This window comes from Oncorhynchus tshawytscha, unplaced genomic scaffold (genome assembly GCF_018296145.1).
Source record: "Oncorhynchus tshawytscha isolate Ot180627B unplaced genomic scaffold, Otsh_v2.0 Un_contig_4953_pilon_pilon, whole genome shotgun sequence".
Lineage (NCBI taxonomy): Eukaryota > Metazoa > Chordata > Actinopteri > Salmoniformes > Salmonidae > Oncorhynchus > Oncorhynchus tshawytscha.
The window spans coordinates 216,323-241,298 of NW_024609610.1; the positions used below are offsets into that span (position 1 = coordinate 216,323).

General features: G+C 40.6%; 1 protein-coding gene across 1 annotated transcript in view; it reads right to left on the minus strand.

Annotated features, from left to right (window-relative positions):
* Positions 1 to 24,541, minus strand: part of LOC121845264 (palmitoyltransferase ZDHHC7-like) — a 48,157-nt gene extending 23,616 nt beyond the window's left edge. The window contains exon 1 of the mRNA XM_042316259.1: positions 24,029 to 24,541. Coding sequence (XP_042172193.1) covers positions 24,029 to 24,346 — 318 coding nt within the window. The 5' untranslated portion in view covers positions 24,347 to 24,541. The remainder of the gene's footprint in view (positions 1 to 24,028) is intronic.
* Positions 24,542 to 24,976: the final 435 nt, after the last annotated feature.

Genomic DNA, 24,976 nt, shown 5'->3' on the forward strand with positions numbered 1-24,976 from the left:
TCTATATAGTCTTTACCCTGAGGAGAGGAAACATCAATCTATATAGTCTTTACCCTGAGGAAACATCAATCTATATAGTCTTTACCCTGAGGAAACATCAATCTATATAGTCTTTACCCTGAGGAAACATCAATCTATATAGTCTTTACCCTGAGGAAACATCAATCTATATAGTCTTTACCCTGAGGAAACATCAATCTATATAGTCTTTACCCTGAGGAGAGGAAACATCAATCTATATAGTCTTTACCCTGAGGAAACATCAATCTATATAGTCTTTACCCTGAGGAAACATCAATCTATATAGTCTTTACCCTGAGGAAACATCAATCTATATAGTCTTTACCCTGAGGAGAGGAAACATCAATCTATATAGTCTTTACCCTGAGGAGAGGAAACATCAATCTATATAGTCTTTACCCTGAGGGAAGGAAGCATCAATCTATATAGTCTTTACCATGAGGAAACATCAATCTATATAGTCTTTACCCTGAGGAAACATCAATCTATATAGTCTTTACCCTGAGGGGAGGAAACATCAATCTATATAGTCTTTACCCTGAGGAGAGGAAACATCAATCTATATAGTCTTTACCCTGAGGAAACATCAATCTATATAGTCTTTACCCCGAGGAAACATCAATCTATATAGTCTTTACCCTGAGGGAAGGAAACATCAATCTATATAGTCTTTACCCTGAGGGAAGGAAACATCAATCTATATAGTCTTTACCCTGAGGAGAGGAAACATCAATCTATATAGTCTTTACCCTGAGGAAACATCAATCTATATAGTCTTTACCCTGAGGAAACATCAATCTATATAGTCTTTACCCTGAGGGAAGGAAACATCAATCTATATAGTCTTTACCCTGAGGGAAGGAAACATCAATCTATATAGTCTTTACCCTGAGGAAACATCAATCTATATAGTCTTTACCCTGAGGAAACATCAATCTATATAGTCTTTACCCTGAGGAGAGGAAACATCAATCTAGTCTTTACCCTAGAAACATCCATCTATATAGTCTTTACCCTGAGGAGAGGAAACATCAATCTATATAGTCTTTACCCTGAGGAGAGGAAACATCAATCTATATAGTCTTTACCCTGAGGAAACATCAATCTATATAGTCTTTACCCTGAGGAGAGGAAACATCAATCTATATAGTCTTTACCCTGAGGAAACATCAATCTATATAGTCTTTAGAGGAAACATCAATCTATATAGTCTTTACCCTGAGGAAACATCAATCTATATAGTCTTTACCCTGAGGAAACATCAATCTATATAGTCTTTACCCTGAGGAGAGGAAACATCAATCTATATAGTCTTTACCCTGAGGAAACATCAATCTATATAGTCTTTACCCTGAGGAAACATCAATCTATATAGTCTTTACCCTGAGGAGAGGAAACATCAATCTATATAGTCTTTACCCTGAGGAAACATCAATCTATATAGTCTTTACCCTGAGGAAACATCAATCTATATAGTCTTTACCCTGAGGAAACATCAATCTATATAGTCTTTACCCTGAGGGAGAGGAAACATCAATCTATATAGTCTTTACCCTGAGGAAACATCAATCTATATAGTCTTTACCCTGAGGAAACATCAATCTATATAGTCTTTACCCTGAGGAAACATCAATCTATATAGTCTTTACCCTGAGGAGAGGAAACATCAATCTATATAGTCTTTACCCTGAGGAAACATCAATCTATATAGTCTTTACCCTGAGGAAACATCAATCTATATAGTCTTTACCCTGAGGAAACATCAATCTATATAGTCTTTACCCTGAGGAGAGGAAACATCAATCTATATAGTCTTTACCCTGAGGAGAGGAAACATCAATCTATATAGTCTTTACCCTGAGGAGGAAACATCAATCTATATAGTCTTTACCCTGAGGAGAGGAAACATCAATCTATATAGTCTTTACCCTGAGGAAACATCAATCTATATAGTCTTTACCCTGAGGAGGAAACATCAATCTATATAGTCTTTACCCTGAGGAGAGGAAACATCAATCTATATAGTCTTTACCCTGAGGAGAGGAAACATCAATCTATATAGTCTTTACCCTGATATAGAGAGGAAACATCAATCTATATAGTCTTTACCCTGAGGAGAGGAAACATCAATCTATATAGTCTTTACCCTGAGGAAACATCAATCTATATAGTCTTTACCCTGAGGAAACATCAATCTATATAGTCTTTACCCTGAGGAAACATCAATCTATATAGTCTTTACCCTGAGGAGAGGAAACATCAATCTATATAGTCTTTACCCTGAGGAAACATCAATCTATATAGTCTTTACCCTGAGGAGAGGAAACATCAATCTATATAGTCTTTACCCTGAGGAAACATCAATCTATATAGTCTTTACCCTGAGGAGAGGAAACATCAATCTATATAGTCTTTACCCTGAGGAGAGGAAACATCAATCTATATAGTCTTTACCCTGAGGAGAGGAAACATCAATCTATATAGTCTTTACCCTGAGGAAACATCAATCTATATAGTCTTTACCCTGAGGAGAGGAAACATCAATCTATATAGTCTTTACCCTGAGGAAACATCAATCTATATAGTCTTTACCCTGAGGAAACATCAATCTATATAGTCTTTACCCTGAGGAGAGGAAACATCAATCTATATAGTCTTTACCCTGAGAGGAAACATCAATCTATATAGTCTTTACCCTGAGGAAACATCAATCTATATAGTCTTTACCCTGAGGAGAGGAAACATCAATCTATATAGGAGGAGAAACATCAATCTATATAGTCTTTACCCTGAGGAAACATCAATCTATATAGTCTTTACCCTGAGGAAACATCAATCTATATAGTCTTTTACCCTAGTCTTTACCCTGAGGAAACATCAATCTATATAGTCTTTACCCTGAGGAAACATCAATCTATATAGTCTTTACCCTGAGGAGGAAACATCAATCTATATAGTCTTTACCCTGAGGAGAGGAAACATCAATCTATATAGTCTTTACCCTGAGGAGAGGAAACATCAATCTATATAGTCTTTACCCTGAGGAGAGGAAACATCAATCTATATAGTCTTTACCCTGAGGAAACATCAATCTATATAGTCTTTACCCTGAGGAAACATCAATCTATATAGTCTTTACCCTGAGGAAACATCAATCTATATAGTCTTTACCCTGAGGAGGAAACATCAATCTATATAGTCTTTACCCTGAGGAAACATCAATCTATATAGTCTTTACCCTGAGGAAACATCAATCTATATAGTCTTTACCCTGAGGAGAGGAAACATCAATCTATATAGTCTTTACCCTGAGGAGAGGAAACATCAATCTATATAGTCTTTACCCTGAGGAAACATCAATCTATATAGTCTTTACCCTGAGGAAACATCAATCTATATAGTCTTTACCCTGAGGAAACATCAATCTATATAGTCTTTACCCTGAGGAAACATCAATCTATATAGTCTTTACCCTGAGGGGAGGAAACATCAATCTATATAGTCTTTACACTGAGGGAAGGAAACAACAATCTATATAGTCTTTACCCTGAGGAAACATCAATCTATATAGTCTTTACCCTGAGGAAACATCAATCTATATAGTCTTTACCCTGAGGAGAGGAAACATCAATCTATATAGTCTTTACCCTGAGGAAACATCAATCTATATAGTCTTTACCCTGAGGAAACATCAATCTATATAGTCTTTACCCTGAGGAAACATCAATCTATATAGTCTTTACCCTGAGGGAGGAAACATCAATCTATATAGTCTTTACCCTGAGGAGAGGAAACATCAATCTATATAGTCTTTACCCTGAGGAAACATCCATCTATATAGTCTTTACCCTGAGGAAACATCCATCTATATAGTCTTTACCCTGAGGAAACATCAATCTATATAGTCTTTACCCTGAGGAAACATCAATCTATATAGTCTTTACCCTGAGGAAACATCAATCTATATAGTCTTTACCCTGAGGAGAGGAAACATCAATCTATATAGTCTTTACCCTGAGGAGAGGAAACATCAATCTATATAGTCTTTACCCTGAGGAGAGGAAACATCAATCTATATAGTCTTTACCCTGAGGAGAGGAAACATCAATCTATATAGTCTTTACCCTGAGGAGGAAACATCAATCTATATAGTCTTTACCCTGAGGAAACATCAATCTATATAGTCTTTACCCTGAGGAAACATCAATCTATATAGTCTTTACCCTGAGGAGACATCAATCTATATAGTCTTTACCCTGAGGAAACATCAATCTATATAGTCTTTACCCTGAGGAGAGGAAACATCAATCTATATAGTCTTTACCCTGAGGAAACATCAATCTATATAGTCTTTACCCTGAGGAAACATCAATCTATATAGTCTTTACCCTGAGGAGGAAACATCAATCTATATAGTCTTTACCCTGAGGAAACATCAATCTATATAGTCTTTACCCTGAGGAAACATCAATCTATATAGTCTTTACCCTGAGGAGGAAACATCAATCTATATAGTCTTTACCCTGAGGAAACATCAATCTATATAGTCTTTACCCTGAGGAGAGGAAACATCAATCTATATAGTCTTTACCCTGAGGAGAGGAAACATCAATCTATATAGTCTTTACCCTGAGGAGAGGAAACATCAATCTATATAGTCTTTACCCTGAGGAGAGGAAACATCAATCTATATAGTCTTTACCCTGAGGAGAGGAAACATCAATCTATATAGTCTTTACCCTGAGGAAACATCAATCTATATAGTCTTTACCCTGAGGAGAGGAAACATCAATCTATATAGTCTTTACCCTGAGGAAACATCAATCTATATAGTCTTTACCCTGAGGAAACATCAATCTATATAGTCTTTACCCTGAGGAGAGGAAACATCAATCTATATAGTCTTTACCCTGAGGAAACATCAATCTATATAGTCTTTACCCTGAGGAAACATCAATCTATATAGTCTTTACCCTGAGGAAACATCCATCTATATAGTCTTTACCCTGAGGAAACATCAATCTATATAGTCTTTACCCTGAGGAAACATCAATCTATATAGTCTTTACCCTGAGGAGAGGAAACATCAATCTATATAGTCTTTACCCTGAGGAGGAAACATCAATCTATATAGTCTTTACCCTGAGGAGGAAACATCAATCTATATAGTCTTTACCCTGAGGAGAGGAAACATCAATCTATATAGTCTTTACCCTGAGGAGAGGAAACATCAATCTATATAGTCTTTACCCTGAGGAGAGGAAACATCAATCTATATAGTCTTTACCCTGAGGAAACATCAATCTATATAGTCTTTACCCTGAGGAAACATCAATCTATATAGTCTTTACCCTGAGGGAAACATCAATCTATATAGGAGGAAACATCAATCTATATAGTCTTTTTGAGGAAACATCAATCTATATAGTCTTTACCCTGAGGAAACATCAATCTATATAGTCTTTACCCTGAGGAGAGGAAACATCAATCTATATAGTCTTTACCCTGAGGAGAGGAAACATCAATCTATATAGTCTTTACCCTGAGGAGAGGAAACATCAATCTATATAGTCTTTACCCTGAGGAAACATCAATCTATATAGTCTTTACCCTGAGGAAACATCAATCTATATAGTCTTTACCCTGAGGAGGAAACATCAATCTATATAGTCTTTACCCTGAGGAAACATCAATCTATATAGTCTTTACCCTGAGGAAACATCAATCTATATAGTCTTTACCCTGAGGAGGAAACATCAATCTATATAGTCTTTACCCTGAGGAGAGGAAACATCAATCTATATAGTCTTTACCCTGAGGAGAGGAAACATCAATCTATATAGTCTTTACCCTGAGGAAACATCAATCTATATAGTCTTTACCCTGAGGAGAGAAACATCAATCTATATAGTCTTTACCCTGAGGAGAGGAAACATCAATCTATATAGTCTTTACCCTGAGGAAGGAAACATCAATCTATATAGTCTTTACCCTGAGGAAACATCAATCTATATAGTCTTTACCCTGAGGAAACATCAATCTATATAGTCTTTACCCTGAGGAAACATCAATCTATATAGTCTTTACCCTGAGGAAACATCAATCTATATAGAGAGGAAACATCAATCTATATAGTCTTTACCCTGAGGAAACATCAATCTATATAGTCTTTACCCTGAGGAAACATCAATCTATATAGTCTTTACCCTGAGGGGAGGAAACATCAATCTATATAGTCTTTACCCTGAGGGAAGGAAACATCAATCTATATAGTCTTTACCCTGAGGAAACATCAATCTATATAGTCTTTACCCTGAGGAGAGGAAACATCAATCTATATAGTCTTTACCCTGAGGAGAGGAAACATCAATCTATATAGTCTTTACCCTGAGGAAACATCAATCTATATAGTCTTTACCCTGAGGAAACATCCATCTATATAGTCTTTACCCTGAGGAAACATCAATCTATATAGTCTTTACCCTGAGGAAACATCAATCTATATAGTCTTTACCCTGAGGAAACATCAATCTATATAGTCTTTACCCTGAGGAAACATCAATCTATATAGTCTTTACCCTGAGGAGAGGAAACATCAATCTATATAGTCTTTACCCTGAGGAGAGGAAACATCAATCTATATAGTCTTTACCCTGAGGAGAGGAAACATCAATCTATATAGTCTTTATCCCTGAGGAAACATCAATCTATATAGTCTTTACCCTGAGGAAACATCAATCTATATAGTCTTTACCCTGAGGAGAGGAAACATCAATCTATATAGTCTTTACCCTGAGGAAACATCAATCTATATAGTCTTTACCCTGAGGAAACATCAATCTATATAGTCTTTACCCTGAGGAAACATCAATCTATATAGTCTTTACCCTGAGGAAACATCAATCTATATAGTCTTTACCCTGAGGAGAGGAAACATCAATCTATATAGTCTTTACCCTGAGGAAACATCAATCTATATAGTCTTTACCCTGAGGAGAGGAAACATCAATCTATATAGTCTTTACCCTGAGGAGAGGAAACATCAATCTATATAGTCTTTACCCTGAGGAAACATCAATCTATATAGTCTTTACCCTGAGGAGAGGAAACATCAATCTATATAGTCTTTACCCTGAGGAGGAAACATCAATCTATATAGTCTTTACCCTGAGGAAACACATCATAGTCTTTACCCTGAGGAGAGGAAACATATATAGTCTTTACCCTGAGGAAACATCAATCTATATAGTCTTTACCCTGAGGAAACATCAATCTATATAGTCTTTACCCTGAGGAAACATCAATCTATATAGTCTTTACCCTGAGGAGAGGAAACATCAATATAGTCTTTACCCTGAGGAAACATCAATCTATATAGTCTTTACCCTGAGGAAACATCAATCTATATAGTCTTTACCCTGAGGAAACATCAATCTATATAGTCTTTACCCTGAGGAAACATCAATCTATATAGTCTTTACCCTGAGGAGAGGAAACATCAATCTATATAGTCTTTACCCTGAGGAGAGGAAACATCAATCTATATAGTCTTTACCCTGAGGAGAGGAAACATCAATCTATATAGTCTTTACCCTGAGGAGGAAACATCAATCTATATAGTCTTTACCCTGAGGAAACATCAATCTATATAGTCTTTACCCTGAGGAGGAAACATCAATCTATATAGTCTTTACCCTGAGGAAACATCAATCTATATAGTCTTTACCCTGAGGGAGGAAACATCAATCTATATAGTCTTTACCCTGAGGAAACATCAATCTATATAGTCTTTACCCTGAGGAGAGGAAACATCAATCTATATAGTCTTTACCCTGAGGAAACATCAATCTATATAGTCTTTACCCTGAGGAAACATCAATCTATATAGTCTTTACCCTGAGGAAACATCAATCTATATAGTCTTTACCCTGAGGAGAGGAAACATCAATCTATATAGTCTTTACCCTGAGGAGAGGAAACATCAATCTATATAGTCTTTACCCTGAGGAAACATCAATCTATATAGTCTTTACCCTGAGGAAACATCAATCTATATAGTCTTTACCCTGAGGAAACATCAATCTATATAGTCTTTACCCTGAGGAGAGGAAACATCAATCTATATAGTCTTTACCCTGAGGAAACATCAATCTATATAGTCTTTACCCTGAGGAGGAAACATCTATATAATCTGAGGGAAACATAGTCTTTACCCTGAGTCTTTAGAGGAAACATCAATCTATATAGTCTTTACCCTGAGGAGAGGAAACATCAATCTATATAGTCTTTACCCTGAGGAAACATCAATCTATATAGAGGAAACATCAATCTATATAGTCTTTACCCTGAGGAAACATCAATCTATATAGTCTTTACCCTGAGGAGAGGAAACATCAATCTATATAGTCTTTACCCTGAGGAAACATCAATCTATATAGTCTTTACCCTGAGGAAACATCAATCTATATAGTCTTTACCCTGAGGAAACATCAATCTATATAGTCTTTACCCTGAGGAAACATCAATCTATATAGTCTTTACCCTGAGGAGAGGAAACATCAATCTATATAGTCTTTACCCTGAGGAGAGGAAACATCAATCTATATAGTCTTTACCCTGAGGAAACATCAATCTATATAGAGGAAACATCAATCTATATAGTCTTTACCCTGAGGAAACATCAATCTATATAGTCTTTACCCTGAGGAGAGGAAACATCAATCTATATAGTCTTTACCCTGAGGAGAGGAAACATCAATCTATATAGTCTTTACCCTGAGGAAACATCAATCTATATAGTCTTTACCCTGAGGAAACATCAATCTATATAGTCTTTACCCTGAGGAAACATCAATCTATATAGTCTTTAGGAAACATCAATCTATATAGTCTTTACCCTGAGGAGAGGAAACATCAATCTATATAGTCTTTACCCTGAGGAAACATCAATCTATATAGTCTTTACCCTGAGGAAACATCAATCTATATAGTCTTTACCCTGAGGAAACATCAATCTATATAGTCTTTACCCTGAGGAGGAAACATCAATCTATATAGTCTTTACCCTGAGGAGGAAACATCAATCTATATAGTCTTTACCCTGAGGAAACATCAATCTATATAGTCTTTACATCCTGAGGAAACATCAATCTATATAGTCTTTACCCTGAGGAAACATCAATCTATATAGTCTTTACCCTGAGGAAACATCAATCTATATAGTCTTTACCCTGAGGAAACATCAATCTATATAGTCTTTACCCTGAGGAAACATCAATCTATATAGTCTTTACCCTGAGGAAACATCAATCTATATAGTCTTTACCCTGAGGAAACATCAATCTATATAGTCTTTACCCTGAGGAGAGGAAACATCAATCTATATAGTCTTTACCCTGAGGAAACATCAATCTATATAGTCTTTACCCTGAGGAAACATCAATCTATAGTCTTTACCCTGAGGAGATAGTCTTTACCCTGAGGAAACATCAATCTATATAGTCTTTACCCTGAGGAAACATCAATCTATATAGTCTTTACCCTGAGGAAACATCAATCTATATAGTCTTTACCCTGAGGAAACATCAATCTATATAGTCTTTACCCTGAGGAAACATCAATCTATATAGTCTTTACCCTGAGGAGAGGAAACATCAATCTATATAGTCTTTACCCTGAGGGAAGGAAACATCAATCTATATAGTCTTTACCCTGAGGAAACATCAATCTATATAGTCTTTACCCTGAGGAAACATCAATCTATATAGTCTTTACCCTGAGGAGAGGAAACATCAATCTATATAGTCTTTACCCTGAGGAAACATCAATCTATATAGTCTTTACCCTGAGGAAACATCCATCTATATAGTCTTTACCCTGAGGAAACATCCATCTATATAGTCTTTACCCTGAGGAAACATCAATCTATATAGTCTTTACCCTGAGGAAAACATCAATCTATATAGTCTTTACCCTGAGGAGAGGAAACATCAATCTATATAGTCTTTACCCTGAGGAAACATCAATCTATATAGTCTTTACCCTGAGGAAACATCAATCTATATAGTCTTTACCCTGAGGAAACATCAATCTATATAGTCTTTACCCTGAGGAGAGGAAACATCAATCTATATAGTCTTTACCCTGAGGAGAGGAAACATCAATCTATATAGTCTTTACCCTGAGGAAACATCAATCTATATAGTCTTTACCCTGAGGAGAGGAAACATCAATCTATATAGTCTTTACCCTGAGGGAAGGAAACATCAATCTATATAGTCTTTACCCTGAGGAGAGGAAACATCAATCTATATAGTCTTTACCCTGAGGAGAGGAAACATCAATCTATATAGTCTTTACCCTGAGGGGAGGAAACATCAATCTATATAGTCTTTACCCTGAGGAAACATCAATCTATATAGTCTTTAGAGGAAACATCAATCTATATAGTCTTTACCCTGAGGAAACATCAATCTATATAGTCTTTACCCTGAGGAAACATCAATCTATATAGTCTTTACCCTGAGGAAACATCAATCTATATAGTCTTTACCCTGAGGAAACATCAATCTATATAGTCTTTACCCTGAGGAGAGGAAACATCAATCTATATAGTCTTTACCCTGAGGAGAGGAAACATCAATCTATATAGTCTTTACCCTGAGGAAACATCAATCTATATAGTCTTTACCCTGAGGAAACATCAATCTATATAGTCTTTACCCTGAGGAAACATCAATCTATATAGTCTTTACCCTGAGGAAACATCAATCTATATAGTCTTTACCCTGAGGAAACATCAATCTATATAGTCTTTACCCTGAGGGAGGAAACATCAATCTATATAGTCTTTACCCTGAGGAGAGGAAACATCAATCTATATAGTCTTTACCCTGAGGACCCTGAGGAAACATCAATCTATATAGTCTTTACCCTGAGGAAGGAAACATCAATCTATATAGTCTTTATCCTATAGTCTTTTACCCTGAGGAAACATCAATCTATATAGTCTTTACCCTGAGGAGAGGAAACATCAATCTATATAGTCTTTACCCTGAGGAAACATCAATCTATATAGTCTTTACCCTGAGGAAACATCAATCTATATAGTCTTTACCCTGAGGAGAGGAAACATCAATCTATATAGTCTTTACCCTGAGGAGAGGAAACATCAATCTATATAGTCTTTACCCTGAGGAAACATCAATCTATATAGTCTTTACCCTGAGGAAACATCAATCTATATAGTCTTTACCCTGAGGAAACATCAATCTATATAGTCTTTACCCTGAGAGGAAACATCAATCTATATAGTCTTTACCCTGAGGAGAGGAAACATCAATCTATATAGTCTTTACCCTGAGGAAACATCAATCTATATAGTCTTTACCCTGAGGAAACATCAATCTATATAGTCTTTACCCTGAGGAGAGGAAACATCAATCTATATAGTCTTTACCCTGAGGAAACATCAATCTATATAGTCTTTACCCTGAGGAAACATCAATCTATATAGTCTTTACCCTGAGGAAACATCAATCTATATAGTCTTTACCCTGAGGAAACATCAATCTATATAGTCTTTACCCTGAGGAGAGGAAACATCAATCTATATAGTCTTTACCCTGAGGAAACATCAATCTATATAGTCTTTACCCTGAGGAAACATCAATCTATATAGTCTTTACCCTGAGGAGAGGAAACATCAATCTATATAGTCTTTACCCTGAGGAAACATCAATCTATATAGTCTTTACCCTGAGGAGAGGAAACATCAATCTATATAGTCTTTACCCTGAGGAAACATCAATCTATATAGTCTTTACCCTGAGGAAACATCAATCTATATAGTCTTTACCCTGAGGAAACATCAATCTATATAGTCTTTACCCTGAGGAAACATCAATCTATATAGTCTTTACCCTGAGGAAACATCAATCTATATAGTCTTTACCCTGAGGAAACATCAATCTATATAGTCTTTACCCTGAGGAAACATCAATCTATATAGTCTTTACCCTGAGGAGAGGAAACATCAATCTATATAGTCTTTACCCTGAGGAAACATCAATCTATATAGTCTTTACCCTGAGGAGAGGAAACATCAATCTATATAGTCTTTACCCTGAGGAGAGGAAACATCAATCTATATAGTCTTTACCCTGAGGAGAGGAAACATCAATCTATATAGTCTTTACCCTGAGGAAACATCAATCTATATAGTCTTTACCCTGAGGAGAGGAAACATCAATCTATATAGTCTTTACCCTGAGGAAACATCAATCTATATAGTCTTTACCCTGAGGAAACATCAATCTATATAGTCTTTACCCTGAGGAAACATCAATCTATATAGTCTTTACCCTGAGGGAAGGAAACATCAATCTATATAGTCTTTACCCTGAGGAGAGGAAACATCAATCTATATAGTCTTTACCCTGAGGAAGTCTTTACCCTGAGGAAACATCAATCTATATAGTCTTTACCCTGAGTCTTTAGTCTTTACCCTGAGGAGAGGAAACATCAATCTATATAGTCTTTACCCTGAGGAAACATCAATCTATATAGTCTTTACCCTGAGGAAACATCAATCTATATAGTCTTTACCCTGAGGAGAGGAAACATCAATCTATATAGTCTTTACCCTGAGGAAACATCAATCTATATAGTCTTTACCCTGAGGAGAGGAAACATCAATCTATATAGTCTTTACCCTGAGGAAACATCAATCTATATAGTCTTTACCCTGAGGAAACATCAATCTATATAGTCTTTACCCTGAGGAAACATCAATCTATATAGTCTTTACCCTGAGGAGAGGAAACATCAATCTATATAGTCTTTACCCTGAGGAGAGGAAACATCAATCTATATAGTCTTTACCCTGAGGAAACATCAATCTATATAGTCTTTACCCTGAGGAGAGGAAACATCAATCTATATAGTCTTTACCCTGAGGAGAGGAAACATCAATCTATATAGTCTTTACCCTGAGGAAACATCAATCTATATAGTCTTTACCCTGAGGAGAGGAAACATCAATCTATATAGTCTTTACCCTGAGGAGAGGAAACATCAATCTATATAGTCTTTACCCTGAGGAAACATCAATCTATATAGTCTTTACCCTGAGGAAACATCAATCTATATAGTCTTTACCCTGAGGAAACATCAATCTATATAGTCTTTACCCTGAGGAAACATCAATCTATATAGTCTTTACCCTGAGGAAACATCAATCTATATAGTCTTTACCCTGAGGAAACATCAATCTATATAGTCTTTACCCTGAGGAGAGGAAACATCAATCTATATAGTCTTTACCCTGAGGAGAGGAAACATCAATCTATATAGTCTTTACCCTGAGGAAACATCAATCTATATAGTCTTTACCCTGAGGAAACATCAATCTATATAGTCTTTACCCTGAGGAAACATCAATCTATATAGTCTTTACCCTGAGAGAAACATCAATCTATATAGTCTTTACCCTGAGAAACATCAATCTATATAGTCTTTACCCTGAGGAAACATCAATCTATATAGTCTTTACCCTGAGGAAACATCAATCTATATAGTCTTTACCCTGAGGAAACATCAATCTATATAGTCTTTACCCTGAGGAGAGGAAACATCAATCTATATAGTCTTTACCCTGAGGAAACATCAATCTATATAGTCTTTACCCTGAGGAAACATCAATCTATATAGTCTTTACCCTGAGGAAACATCAATCTATATAGTCTTTACCCTGAGGAGAGGAAACATCAATCTATATAGTCTTTACCCTGAGGAGAGGAAACATCAATCTATATAGTCTTTACCCTGAGGAAACATCAATCTATATAGTCTTTACCCTGAGGAAACATCAATCTATATAGTCTTTACCCTGAGGAAACATCAATCTATATAGTCTTTACCCTGAGGAAACATCAATCTATATAGTCTTTACCCTGAGGAAACATCAATCTATATAGTCTTTACCCTGAGGAAACATCAATCTATATAGTCTTTACCCTGAGGAAACATCAATCTATATAGTCTTTACCCTGAGGAGAGGAAACATCAATCTATATAGTCTTTACCCTGAGGAAACATCAATCTATATAGTCTTTACCCTGAGGAAACATCAATCTATATAGTCTTTACCCTGAGGAAACATCAATCTATATAGTCTTTACCCTGAGGAGAGGAAACATCAATCTATATAGTCTTTACCCTGAGGAAACATCAATCTATATAGTCTTTACCCTGAGGAAACATCAATCAATGAGGAAACATCAATCTATATAGTCTTTACCCTGAGGGAGGAAACATCAATCTATATAGTCTTTACCCTGAGGAGAGGAAACATCAATCTATATAGTCTTTACCCTGAGGAAACATCAATCTATATAGTCTTTACCCTGAGGAAACATCAATCTATATAGTCTTTACCCTGAGGAGAGGAAACATCAATCTATATAGTCTTTACCCTGAGGGAGGAAACATCAATCTATATAGTCTTTACCCTGAGGAAACATCAATCTATATAGTCTTTACCCTGAGGAAACATCAATCTATATAGTCTTTACCCTGAGGAAACATCAATCTATATAGTCTTTACCCTGAGGAGAGGAAACATCAATCTATATAGTCTTTACCCTGAGGAAACATCAATCTATATAGTCTTTACCCTGAGGAAACATCAATCTATATAGTCTTTACCCTGAGGAGACATCAATCTATATAGTCTTTACCCTGAGGGAAGGAAACATCAATCTATATAGTCTTTACCCTGAGGAGAGGAAACATCAATCTATATAGTCTTTACCCTGAGGAAACATCAATCTATATAGTCTTTACCCTGAGGAAACATCAATCTATATAGTCTTTACCCTGAGGAAACATCAATCTATATAGTCTTTACCCTGAGGGAAGGAAACATCAATCTATATAGTCTTTACCCTGAGGAAACATCAATCTATATAGTCTTTACCCTGAGGAGAGGAAACATCAATCTATATAGTCTTTACCCTGAGGAGAGGAAACATCAATCTATATAGTCTTTACCCTGAGGAGAGGAAACATCAATCTATATAGTCTTTACCCTGAGGAGAGGAAGCATCAATCTATATAGTCTTTACCTGAGGAGAGGAAACATCAATCTATATAGTCTTTACCCTGAGGAAACATCAATCTATATAGTCTTTACCCTGAGGAGAGGAAACATCAATCTATATAGTCTTTACCCTGAGGAAACATCAATCTATATAGTCTTTACCCTGAGGAAACATCAATCTATATAGTCTTTACCCTGAGGAAACATCAATCTATATAGTCTTTACCCTGAGGAAACATCAATCTATATAGTCTTTACCCTGAGGAGAGGAAACATCAATCTATATAGTCTTTACCCTGAGGAGAGGAAACATCAATCTATATAGTCTTTACCCTGAGGAAACATCAATCTATATAGTCTTTACCCTGAGGAGAGGAAACATCAATCTATATAGTCATTACCCTGAGGAAACATCAATCTATATAGTCTTTACCCTGAGGAAACATCAATCTATATAGTCTTTACCCTGAGGAAACATCAATCTATATAGTCTTTACCCTGAGGAAACATCAATCTATATAGTCTTTACCCTGAGGGGAGGAAACATCAATCTATATAGTCTTTACCCTGAGGAAACATCAATCTATATAGTCTTTACCCTGAGGAAACATCAATCTATATAGTCTTTACCCTGAGGAAACATCAATCTATATAGTCTTTACCCTGAGGGAAGGAAACATCAATCTATATAGTCTTTACCCTGAGGAAACATCAATCTATATAGTCTTTACCCTGAGGAGAGGAAACATCAATCTATATAGTCTTTACCCTGAGGAGAGGAAACATCAATCTATATAGTCTTTACCCTGAGGAGAGGAAACATCAATCTATATAGTCTTTACCCTGAGGAGAGGAAGCATCAATCTATATAGTCTTTACCCTGAGGAGAGGAAACATCAATCTATATAGTCTTTACCCTGAGGAAACATCAATCTATATAGTCTTTACCCTGAGGAGAGGAAACATCAATCTATATAGTCTTTACCCTGAGGAGAGGAAACATCAATCTATATAGTCTTTACCCTGAGGAAACATCAATCTATATAGTCTTTACCCTGAGGAAACATCAATCTATATAGTCTTTACCCTGAGGAGAGGAAACATCAATCTATATAGTCTTTACCCTGAGGAAACATCAATCTATATAGTCTTTACCCTGAGGAAACATCAATCTATATAGTCTTTACCCTGAGGAGACATCAATCTATATAGTCTTTACCCTGAGGGAAGGAAACATCAATCTATATAGTCTTTACCCTGAGGAAACATCAATCTATATAGTCTTTACCCTGAGGAAACATCAATCTATATAGTCTTTACCCTGAGGAAACATCAATCTATATAGTCTTTACCCTGAGGGGAGGAAACATCAATCTATATAGTCTTTACCCTGAGGAAACATCAATCTATATAGTCTTTACCCTGAGGAAACATCAATCTATATAGTCTTTACCCTGAGGAGACATCAATCTATATAGTCTTTACCCTGAGGGAAGGAAACATCAATCTATATAGTCTTTACCCTGAGGAGAGGAAACATCAATCTATATAGTCTTTACCCTGAGGAAACATCAATCTATATAGTCTTTACCCTGAGGAAACATCAATCTATATAGTCTTTACCCTGAGGAAACATCAATCTATATAGTCTTTACCCTGAGGGAAGGAAACATCAATCTATATAGTCTTTACCCTGAGGAAACATCAATCTATATAGTCTTTACCCTGAGGAGAGGAAACATCAATCTATATAGTCTTTACCCTGAGGAGAGGAAACATCAATCTATATAGTCTTTACCCTGAGGAGAGGAAACATCAATCTATATAGTCTTTACCCTGAGGAGAGGAAGCATCAATCTATATAGTCTTTACCCTGAGGAGAGGAAACATCAATCTATATAGTCTTTACCCTGAGGAAACATCAATCTATATAGTCTTTACCCTGAGGAGAGGAAACATCAATCTATATAGTCTTTACCCTGAGGAAACATCAATCTATATAGTCTTTACCCTGAGGAAACATCAATCTATATAGTCTTTACCCTGAGGAAACATCAATCTATATAGTCTTTACCCTGAGGAAACATCAATCTATATAGTCTTTACCCTGAGGAGAGGAAACATCAATCTATATAGTCTTTACCCTGAGGAGAGGAAACATCAATCTATATAGTCTTTACCCTGAGGAAACATCAATCTATATAGTCTTTACCCTGAGGAGAGGAAACATCAATCTATATAGTCATTACCCTGAGGAAACATCAATCTATATAGTCTTTACCCTGAGGAAACATCAATCTATATAGTCTTTACCCTGAGGAAACATCAATCTATATAGTCTTTACCCTGAGGAAACATCAATCTATATAGTCTTTACCCTGAGGAGAGGAAACATCAATCTATATAGTCTTTACCCTGAGGAAACATCAATCTATATAGTCTTTACCCTGAGGAAACATCAATCTATATAGTCTTTACCCTGAGGAAACATCAATCTATATAGTCTTTACCCTGAGGGAAGGAAACATCAATCTATATAGTCTTTACCCTGAGGGAAGGAAACATCAATCTATATAGTCTTTACCCTGAGGAAACATCAATCTATATAGTCTTTACCCTGAGGAGAGGAAACATCAATCTATATAGTCTTTACCCTGAGGAGAGGAAACATCAATCTATATAGTCTTTACCCTGAGGAGAGGAAACATCAATCTATATAGTCTTTACCCTGAGGAGAGGAAGCATCAATCTATATAGTCTTTACCCTGAGGAGAGGAAACATCAATCTATATAGTCTTTACCCTGAGGAAACATCAATCTATATAGTCTTTACCCTGAGGAGAGGAAACATCAATCTATATAGTCTTTACCCTGAGGAGAGGAAACATCAATCTATATAGTCTTTACCCTGAGGAAACATCAATCTATATAGTCTTTACCCTGAGGAAACATCAATCTATATAGTCTTTACCCTGAGGAGAGGAAACATCAATCTATATAGTCTTTACCCTGAGGAAACATCAATCTATATAGTCTTTACCCTGAGGAGAGGAAACATCAATCTATATAGTCTTTACCCTGAGGAAACATCAATCTATATAGTCTTTACCCTGAGGAAACATCAATCTATATAGTCTTTACCCTGAGGAAACATCAATCTATATAGTCTTTACCCTGAGGAAACATCAATCTATATAGTCTTTACCCTGAGGAGAGGAAACATCAATCTATGTAGTCTTTACCCTGAGGAAACATCAATCTATATAGTCTTTACCCTGAGGAAACATCAATCTATATAGTCTTTACCCTGAGGAAACATCAATCTATATAGTCTTTACCCTGAGGGAAGGAAGCATCAATCTATATAGTCTTTACCATGAGGAAACATCAATCTATATAGTCTTTACCCTGAGGAAACATCAATCTATATAGTCTTTACCCTGAGGGGAGGAAACATCAATCTATATAGTCTTTACCCTGAGGGAAGGAAACATCAATCTATATAGTCTTTACCCTGAGGAAACATCAATCTATATAGTCTTTACCCTGAGGAGAGGAAACATCAATCTATATAGTCTTTACCCTGAGGAGAGGAAACATCAATCTATATAGTCTTTACCCTGAGGAGAGGAAACATCAATCTATATAGTCTTTACCCTGAGGAGAGGAAACATCAATCTATATAGTCTTTACCCTGAGGAAACATCAATCTATATAGTCTTTACCCTGAGGAAACATCAATCTATATAGTCTTTACCCTGAGGAAACATCAATCTATATAGTCTTTACCCTGAGGAAACATCAATCTATATAGTCTTTACCCTGAGGAGAGGAAACATCAATCTATATAGTCTTTACCCTGAGGAGAGGAAACATCAATCTATATAGTCTTTACCCTGAGGAGAGGAAACATCAATCTATATAGTCTTTACCCTGAGGAGAGGAAACATCAATCTATATAGTCTTTACCCTGAGGAGAGGAAACATCAATCTATATAGTCTTTACCCTGAGGAGAGGAAACATCAATCTATATAGTCTTTACCCTGAGGAGAGGAAACATCAATCTATATAGTCTTTACCCTGAGGAGAGGAAACATCAATCTATATAGTCTTTACCCTGAGGAGAGGAAACATCAATCTATATAGTCTTTACCCTGAGGAGAGGAAACATCAATCTATATAGTCTTTACCCTGAGGAGAGGAAACATCAATCTATATAGTCTTTACCCTGAGGAAACATCAATCTATATAGTCTTTACCCTGAGGGGAGGAAACATCAATCTATATAGTCTTTACCCTGAGGGAAGGAAACATCAATCTATATAGTCTTTACCCTGAGGAAACATCAATCTATATAGTCTTTACCCTGAGGAGAGGAAACATCAATCTATATAGTCTTTACCCTGAGGAGAGGAAACATCAATCTATATAGTCTTTACCCTGAGGAGAGGAAACATCAATCTATATAGTCTTTACCCTGAGGAAACATCAATCTATATAGTCTTTACCCTGAGGAAACATCAATCTATATAGTCTTTACCCTGAGGAGAGGAAACATCAATCTATATAGTCTTTACCCTGAGGAAACATCAATCTATATAGTCTTTACCCTGAGGAAACATCAATCTATATAGTCTTTACCCTGAGGGAAGGAAGCGTCAATCTATATAGTCTTTACCCTGAGGAAGCATCAATCTATATAGTCTTTACCCTGAGGAAACATCAATCTATATAGTCTTTACCCTGAGGAAACATCAATCTATATAGTCTTTACCCTGAGGGAAGGAAACATCTATCTATATCGTCTTTACCCTGAGGAAACATCAATCTATATAGTCTTTACCCTGAGGAGAGGAAACATCAATCTATATAGTCTTTACCACTGACTAGTGCTGTAGGGACTGACTGACTGACTAGTGCTGTAGGGACTGACTGACTAGTGCTGTAGGGACTGACTGACTAGTGCTGTAGGGACTAACTGACTGACTGACTAGTGCTGTAGGGACTGACTGACTAGTGCTGTAGGGACTGACTAGTGCTGTAGGGACTGACTAGTGCTGTAGGGACTGACTGACTGACTAGTGCTGTAGGGACTGACTGACTAGTGCTGTAGGGACTGACTGACTAGTGCTGTAGGGACTAACTGACTGACTGACTAGTGCTGTAGGGACTGACTAGTGCTGTAGGGACTGACTAGTGCTGTAGGGACTGACTGACTAGTGCTGTAGGGACTGACTGACTAGTGCTGTAGGGACTGACTGACTAGTGCTGTAGGGACTGACTGACTGACTGACTAGTGCTGTAGGGACTGCCTGACTAGTGCTGTAGGGACTGCCTGACTAGTGCTGTAGGGACTGACTGACTAGTGCTGTAGGGACTGACTGACTAGTGCTGTAGGGACTGACTGACTAGTGCTGTAGGGACTGACTGACTAGTGCTGTAGGGACTGACTGACTAGTGCTGTAGGGACTGACTGAGTGACTGACTAGTGCTGTAGGGACTGACTGACTAGTGCTGTAGGGACTGACTGAGTAGAGAAGAGATGGAGTAGTAGGGTAGGAGAAAGAGGAACTGAGCATTAACTGTTAAATGAGTCGTTCAGTTACAACACCTTCCTTCTGCATGATGAAATGATCCCCTACAGCACTAGTCAGTCAGTCCCTACAGCACTAGTCAGTCAGTCAGTCAGTCAGTCCCTACAGCACTAGTCAGTCAGTCAGTCCCTACAGCACTAGTCAGTCAGTCCCTACAGCACTAGTCAGTCGGTCCCTACAGCACTAGTCAGTCGGTCCCTACAGCACTAGTCAGTCGGTCCCTACAGCACTAGTCAGTCGGTCCCTACAGCACTAGTCAGTCGGTCCCTACAGCACTAGTCAGTCCCTACAGCACTAGTCAGTCAGTCAGTCCCTACGGCACTAGTCAGTCAGTCCCTACAGCACTAGTCAGTCAGTCAGTCCCTACAGCACTAGTCAGTCAGTCAGTCAGTCCCTACAGCACTAGTCAGTCAGACAGCCAGTCAGACAGCCAGTCAGTCAGTCAGTCAGTCAGTCAGCCAGCCTCCTCACCCTGCCAGGAGACAGTCTCCTTCTCCCAGAGAGAGTCAGTCCCTGTCCTCCCTCCTCACCCTGCCAGGAGACAGTCTCCTTCTCCCAGAGAGAGTCAGTCCCTGTCCTCCCTCCTCACCCTGGCAGGAGACAGTCTCCTTCTCCCAGAGAGAGTCAGTCCCTGTCCTCCCTCCTCACCCTGCCAGGAGACAGTCTCCTTCTCCCAGAGAGCAGGGAGAGTCACCACCTCGTCCTCACAGAGACAGACATCTCATCGTCCTGACGTGCGATGCCATGGCCATGACAGCCAGGAAGTTGACAACCACTCCAATGACCAGAGCCTCCCACCGCCTTGCCTCTCTCTCTCCTCCCACCGCCTTGTCTCCCCTCCTCCCACCGCCTGGTCTCTCTCTCTCTCCTCCCACCGCCTGGTCTCTCTCTCTCCTCCCACCGCCTGGTCTCTCTCTCTCCTCCCACCGCCTGGTCTCTCTCTCTCCTCCCACCGCCTGGTCTCTCTCTCTCCTCCCACCGCCTGGTCTCTCTCTCTCCTCCCACCGCCTGGTCTCTCTCTCTCCTCCCACCGCCTGGTCTCTCTCTCTCCTCCCACCGCCTGGTGTCTCTCTCTCCTCCCACCGCCTGGTCTCTCTCTCTCTCTCCTCCCACCGCCTGGTCTCTCTCTCTCTCTCTCTCCTCCCACCGCCTGGTCTCTCTCTCTCCTCCCACCGCCTGGTCTCTCTCTCTCCTCCCATCGCCTGGTCTCTCTCTCTCCTCCCACCGCCTGGTCTCTCTCTCTCCTCCCACCGCCTGGTCTCTCTCTCTCCTCCCACCGCCTGGTCTCCCCTCCCCACCGCCTGGTCTCTCTCTCTCTCTCTCTCTCCTCCCACCGCCTGGTCTCTCTCTCTCTCTCTCTCTCTCCTCCCACCGCCTGGTCTCTCTCTCTCTCTCTCTCTCTCTCTCTCTCTCTCTCTCCTCCCACCGCCTGGTCTCTCTCTCTCTCTCTCTCTCTCCTCCCACCACCTGGTCTCTCTCTCTCTCTCCTCCCACCGCCTGGTCTCTCTCTCTCCTCCCACCGCCTGGTCTCTCTCTCTCCTCCCACCGCCTGGTCTCTCTCTCTCCTCCCACCGCCTGGTCTCTCTCTCTCTCCTCCCACCGCCTGGTCTCTCTCTCTCCTCCCACCGCCTGGTCTCTCTCTCTCCTCCCACCGCCTGGTCTCTCTCTCTCCTCCCACCGCCTGGTCTCTCTCTCTCCTCCCACCGCCTGGTCTCTCTCTCTCCTCCCACCGCCTGGTCTCTCTCTCTCCTCCCACCGCCTGGTCTCTCTCTCTCCTCCCACCGCCTGGTCTCTCTCTCTCCTCCCACCGCCTGGTCTCTCTCTCTCCTCCCACCGCCTGGTCTCTCTCTCTCCTCCCACCGCCTGGTCTCTCTCTCTCTCTCCTCCCACCGCCTGGTCTCTCTCTCTCTCTCCTCCCACCGCCTGGTCTCTCTCTCTCTCTCCTCCCACCGCCTGGTCTCTCTCTCTCTCCTCCCACCGCCTGGTCTCTCTCTCTCTCCTCCCACCGCCTGGTCTCTCTCTCTCTCTCTCTCCTCCCACCGCCTGGTCTCTCTCTCTCTCTCTCTCCTCCCACCGCCTGGTCTCTCTCTCTCTCTCTCCTCCCACCGCCTGGTCTCTCTCTCTCCTCCCACCGCCTGGTCTCTCTCTCTCCTCCCACCGCCTGGTCTCTCTCTCTCCTCCCACCGCCTGGTCTCTCTCTCTCCTCCCACCGCCTGGTCTCTCTCTCTCCTCCCACCGCCTGGTCTCTCTCTCTCCTCCCACCGCCTGGTCTCCCCTCCTCCCACCGCCTGGTCTCTCTCTCTCTCTCTCTCCTCCCACCGCCTGGTCTCTCTCTCTCTCTCTCTCTCTCTCCTCCCACCGCCTGGTCTCTCTCTCTCTCTCTCTCTCTCTCTCTCTCTCTCCTCCCACCGCCTGGTCTCTCTCTCTCTCTCTCTCCTCCCACCACCTGGTCTCTCTCTCTCTCTCTCTCCTCCCACCACCTGGTCTCTCTCTCTCTCTCTCTCTCTCCTCCCACCGCCTGGTCTCTCTCTCTCCTCCCACCGCCTGGTCTCTCTCTCTCTCTCTCTCTCTCCTCCCACCGCCTGGTCTCTCTCTCTCTCTCTCTCTCCTCCCACCGCCTGGTCTCTCTCTCTCCTCCCACCGCCTGGTCTCTCTCTCTCCTCCCACCGCCTGGTCTCTCTCTCTCCTCCCACCGCCTGGTCTCTCTCTCTCTCCTCCCACCGCCTGGTCTCTCTCTCTCCTCCCACCGCCTGGTCTCTCTCTCTCCTCCCACCGCCTGGTCTCTCTCTCTCCTCCCACCGCCTGGTCTCTCTCTCTCCTCCCACCGCCTGGTCTCTCTCTCTCCTCCCACCGCCTGGTCTCTCTCTCTCCTCCCACCGCCTGGTCTCTCTCTCTCCTCCCACCGCCTGGTCTCTCTCTCTCCTCCCACCGCCTGGTCTCTCTCTCTCCTCCCACCGCCTGGTCTCTCTCTCTCCTCCCACCGCCTGGTCTCTCTCTCTCCTCCCACCGCCTGGTCTCTCTCTCTCCTCCCACCGCCTGGTCTCTCTCTCTCCTCCCACCGCCTGGTCTCTCCTTCCTCCCTCCCACCGCCTGGTCACTCCTTCCTCCCTCCCCCATCTGGTCTCTCCCTCTCCCCCCGTCTTGTCTCTCCTTCCGCCCCCCGTCTTGTCTCTCCTTCCTCCCCCCGTCTTGTCTCTCCTTCCTCCCCGTCTTGTCTCTCCTTCCTCCCCGTCTTGTCTCTCCTTCCTCCCCGGTCTTGTCTCTCATCCCTCCCCTTCTGTCTGCTCCCTCCCCACCCCTCCAACTTCTCACCGGGTCTGACAGCATGGCCCGTAGATGCGAGGCCAGCGCCATGACGACCAGGAAGTTAAACAGCGCTCCGTTGATCACGGAGTACCACAAGCTCTTGTTTGGCAGCAGCATCACCAGATTGACCACAAAGTCAGCGTAGAGGACCAACAACCAGGTCACCACACCGCAGACTATACCACAGCCGTCCTGGATAAACCACAGGCTGTCCTGGTCAGCCGGAGGACATAGAGGACCTGCCCCAGCCTCAGGGTCATCGTCAGCTGACAGCAGGGGTTGGTGCTGCTCTGTGTCGCGCTGCCGGTGGCCTGAAGACTGCATCCTGCACTGGAAGGAAGGGGAGGACAGAGATGGAGAGAAAAGGCATCAGAAATAGTCATTTACCAAAAGTCTATTTCACAGCTCCACAAAATAGTATTCCACCCTTGCTGTGCTGTCAAGTCCATTAAACGACAGGACCACAGGCAAACTATTGGACTTTATTTGGACTGACTGTGGTAGAATCTTTGAATAAATCATTCTGAAGCTTCTCTCTGTCTCCCCTAAAACTTCAGTCATACACCCAGAGGTGAGTCAACCTTGAACTCTCCCAAAGCACAGGGCCCAGTTAGAGCCCTGCTGCCTGGTTCTGCTGACCAGTGCCTGCTTACTGGTTCCGCTGACCAGCGCCTGCTTACTGCTGGTTCCACTGACCAGCACCTGCTGCCTGGTTCTGCTGACCAGCGCCTGCTTACTGCATGCTGCCTGGTTCTGCTGACCAGCACCTGCTGCCTGGTTCTGCTGACCAGCGCCTGCTTACTGCATGCTGCCTGGTTCTGCTGACCAGCACCTGCTGCCTGGTTCTGCTGACCAGCGCCTGCTTACTGCATGCTGCCTGGTTCTGCTGACCAGCACCTGCTGCCTGGTTCTGCTGACCAGCGCCTGCTTACTGTCTGCTGCCTGGTTCCACTG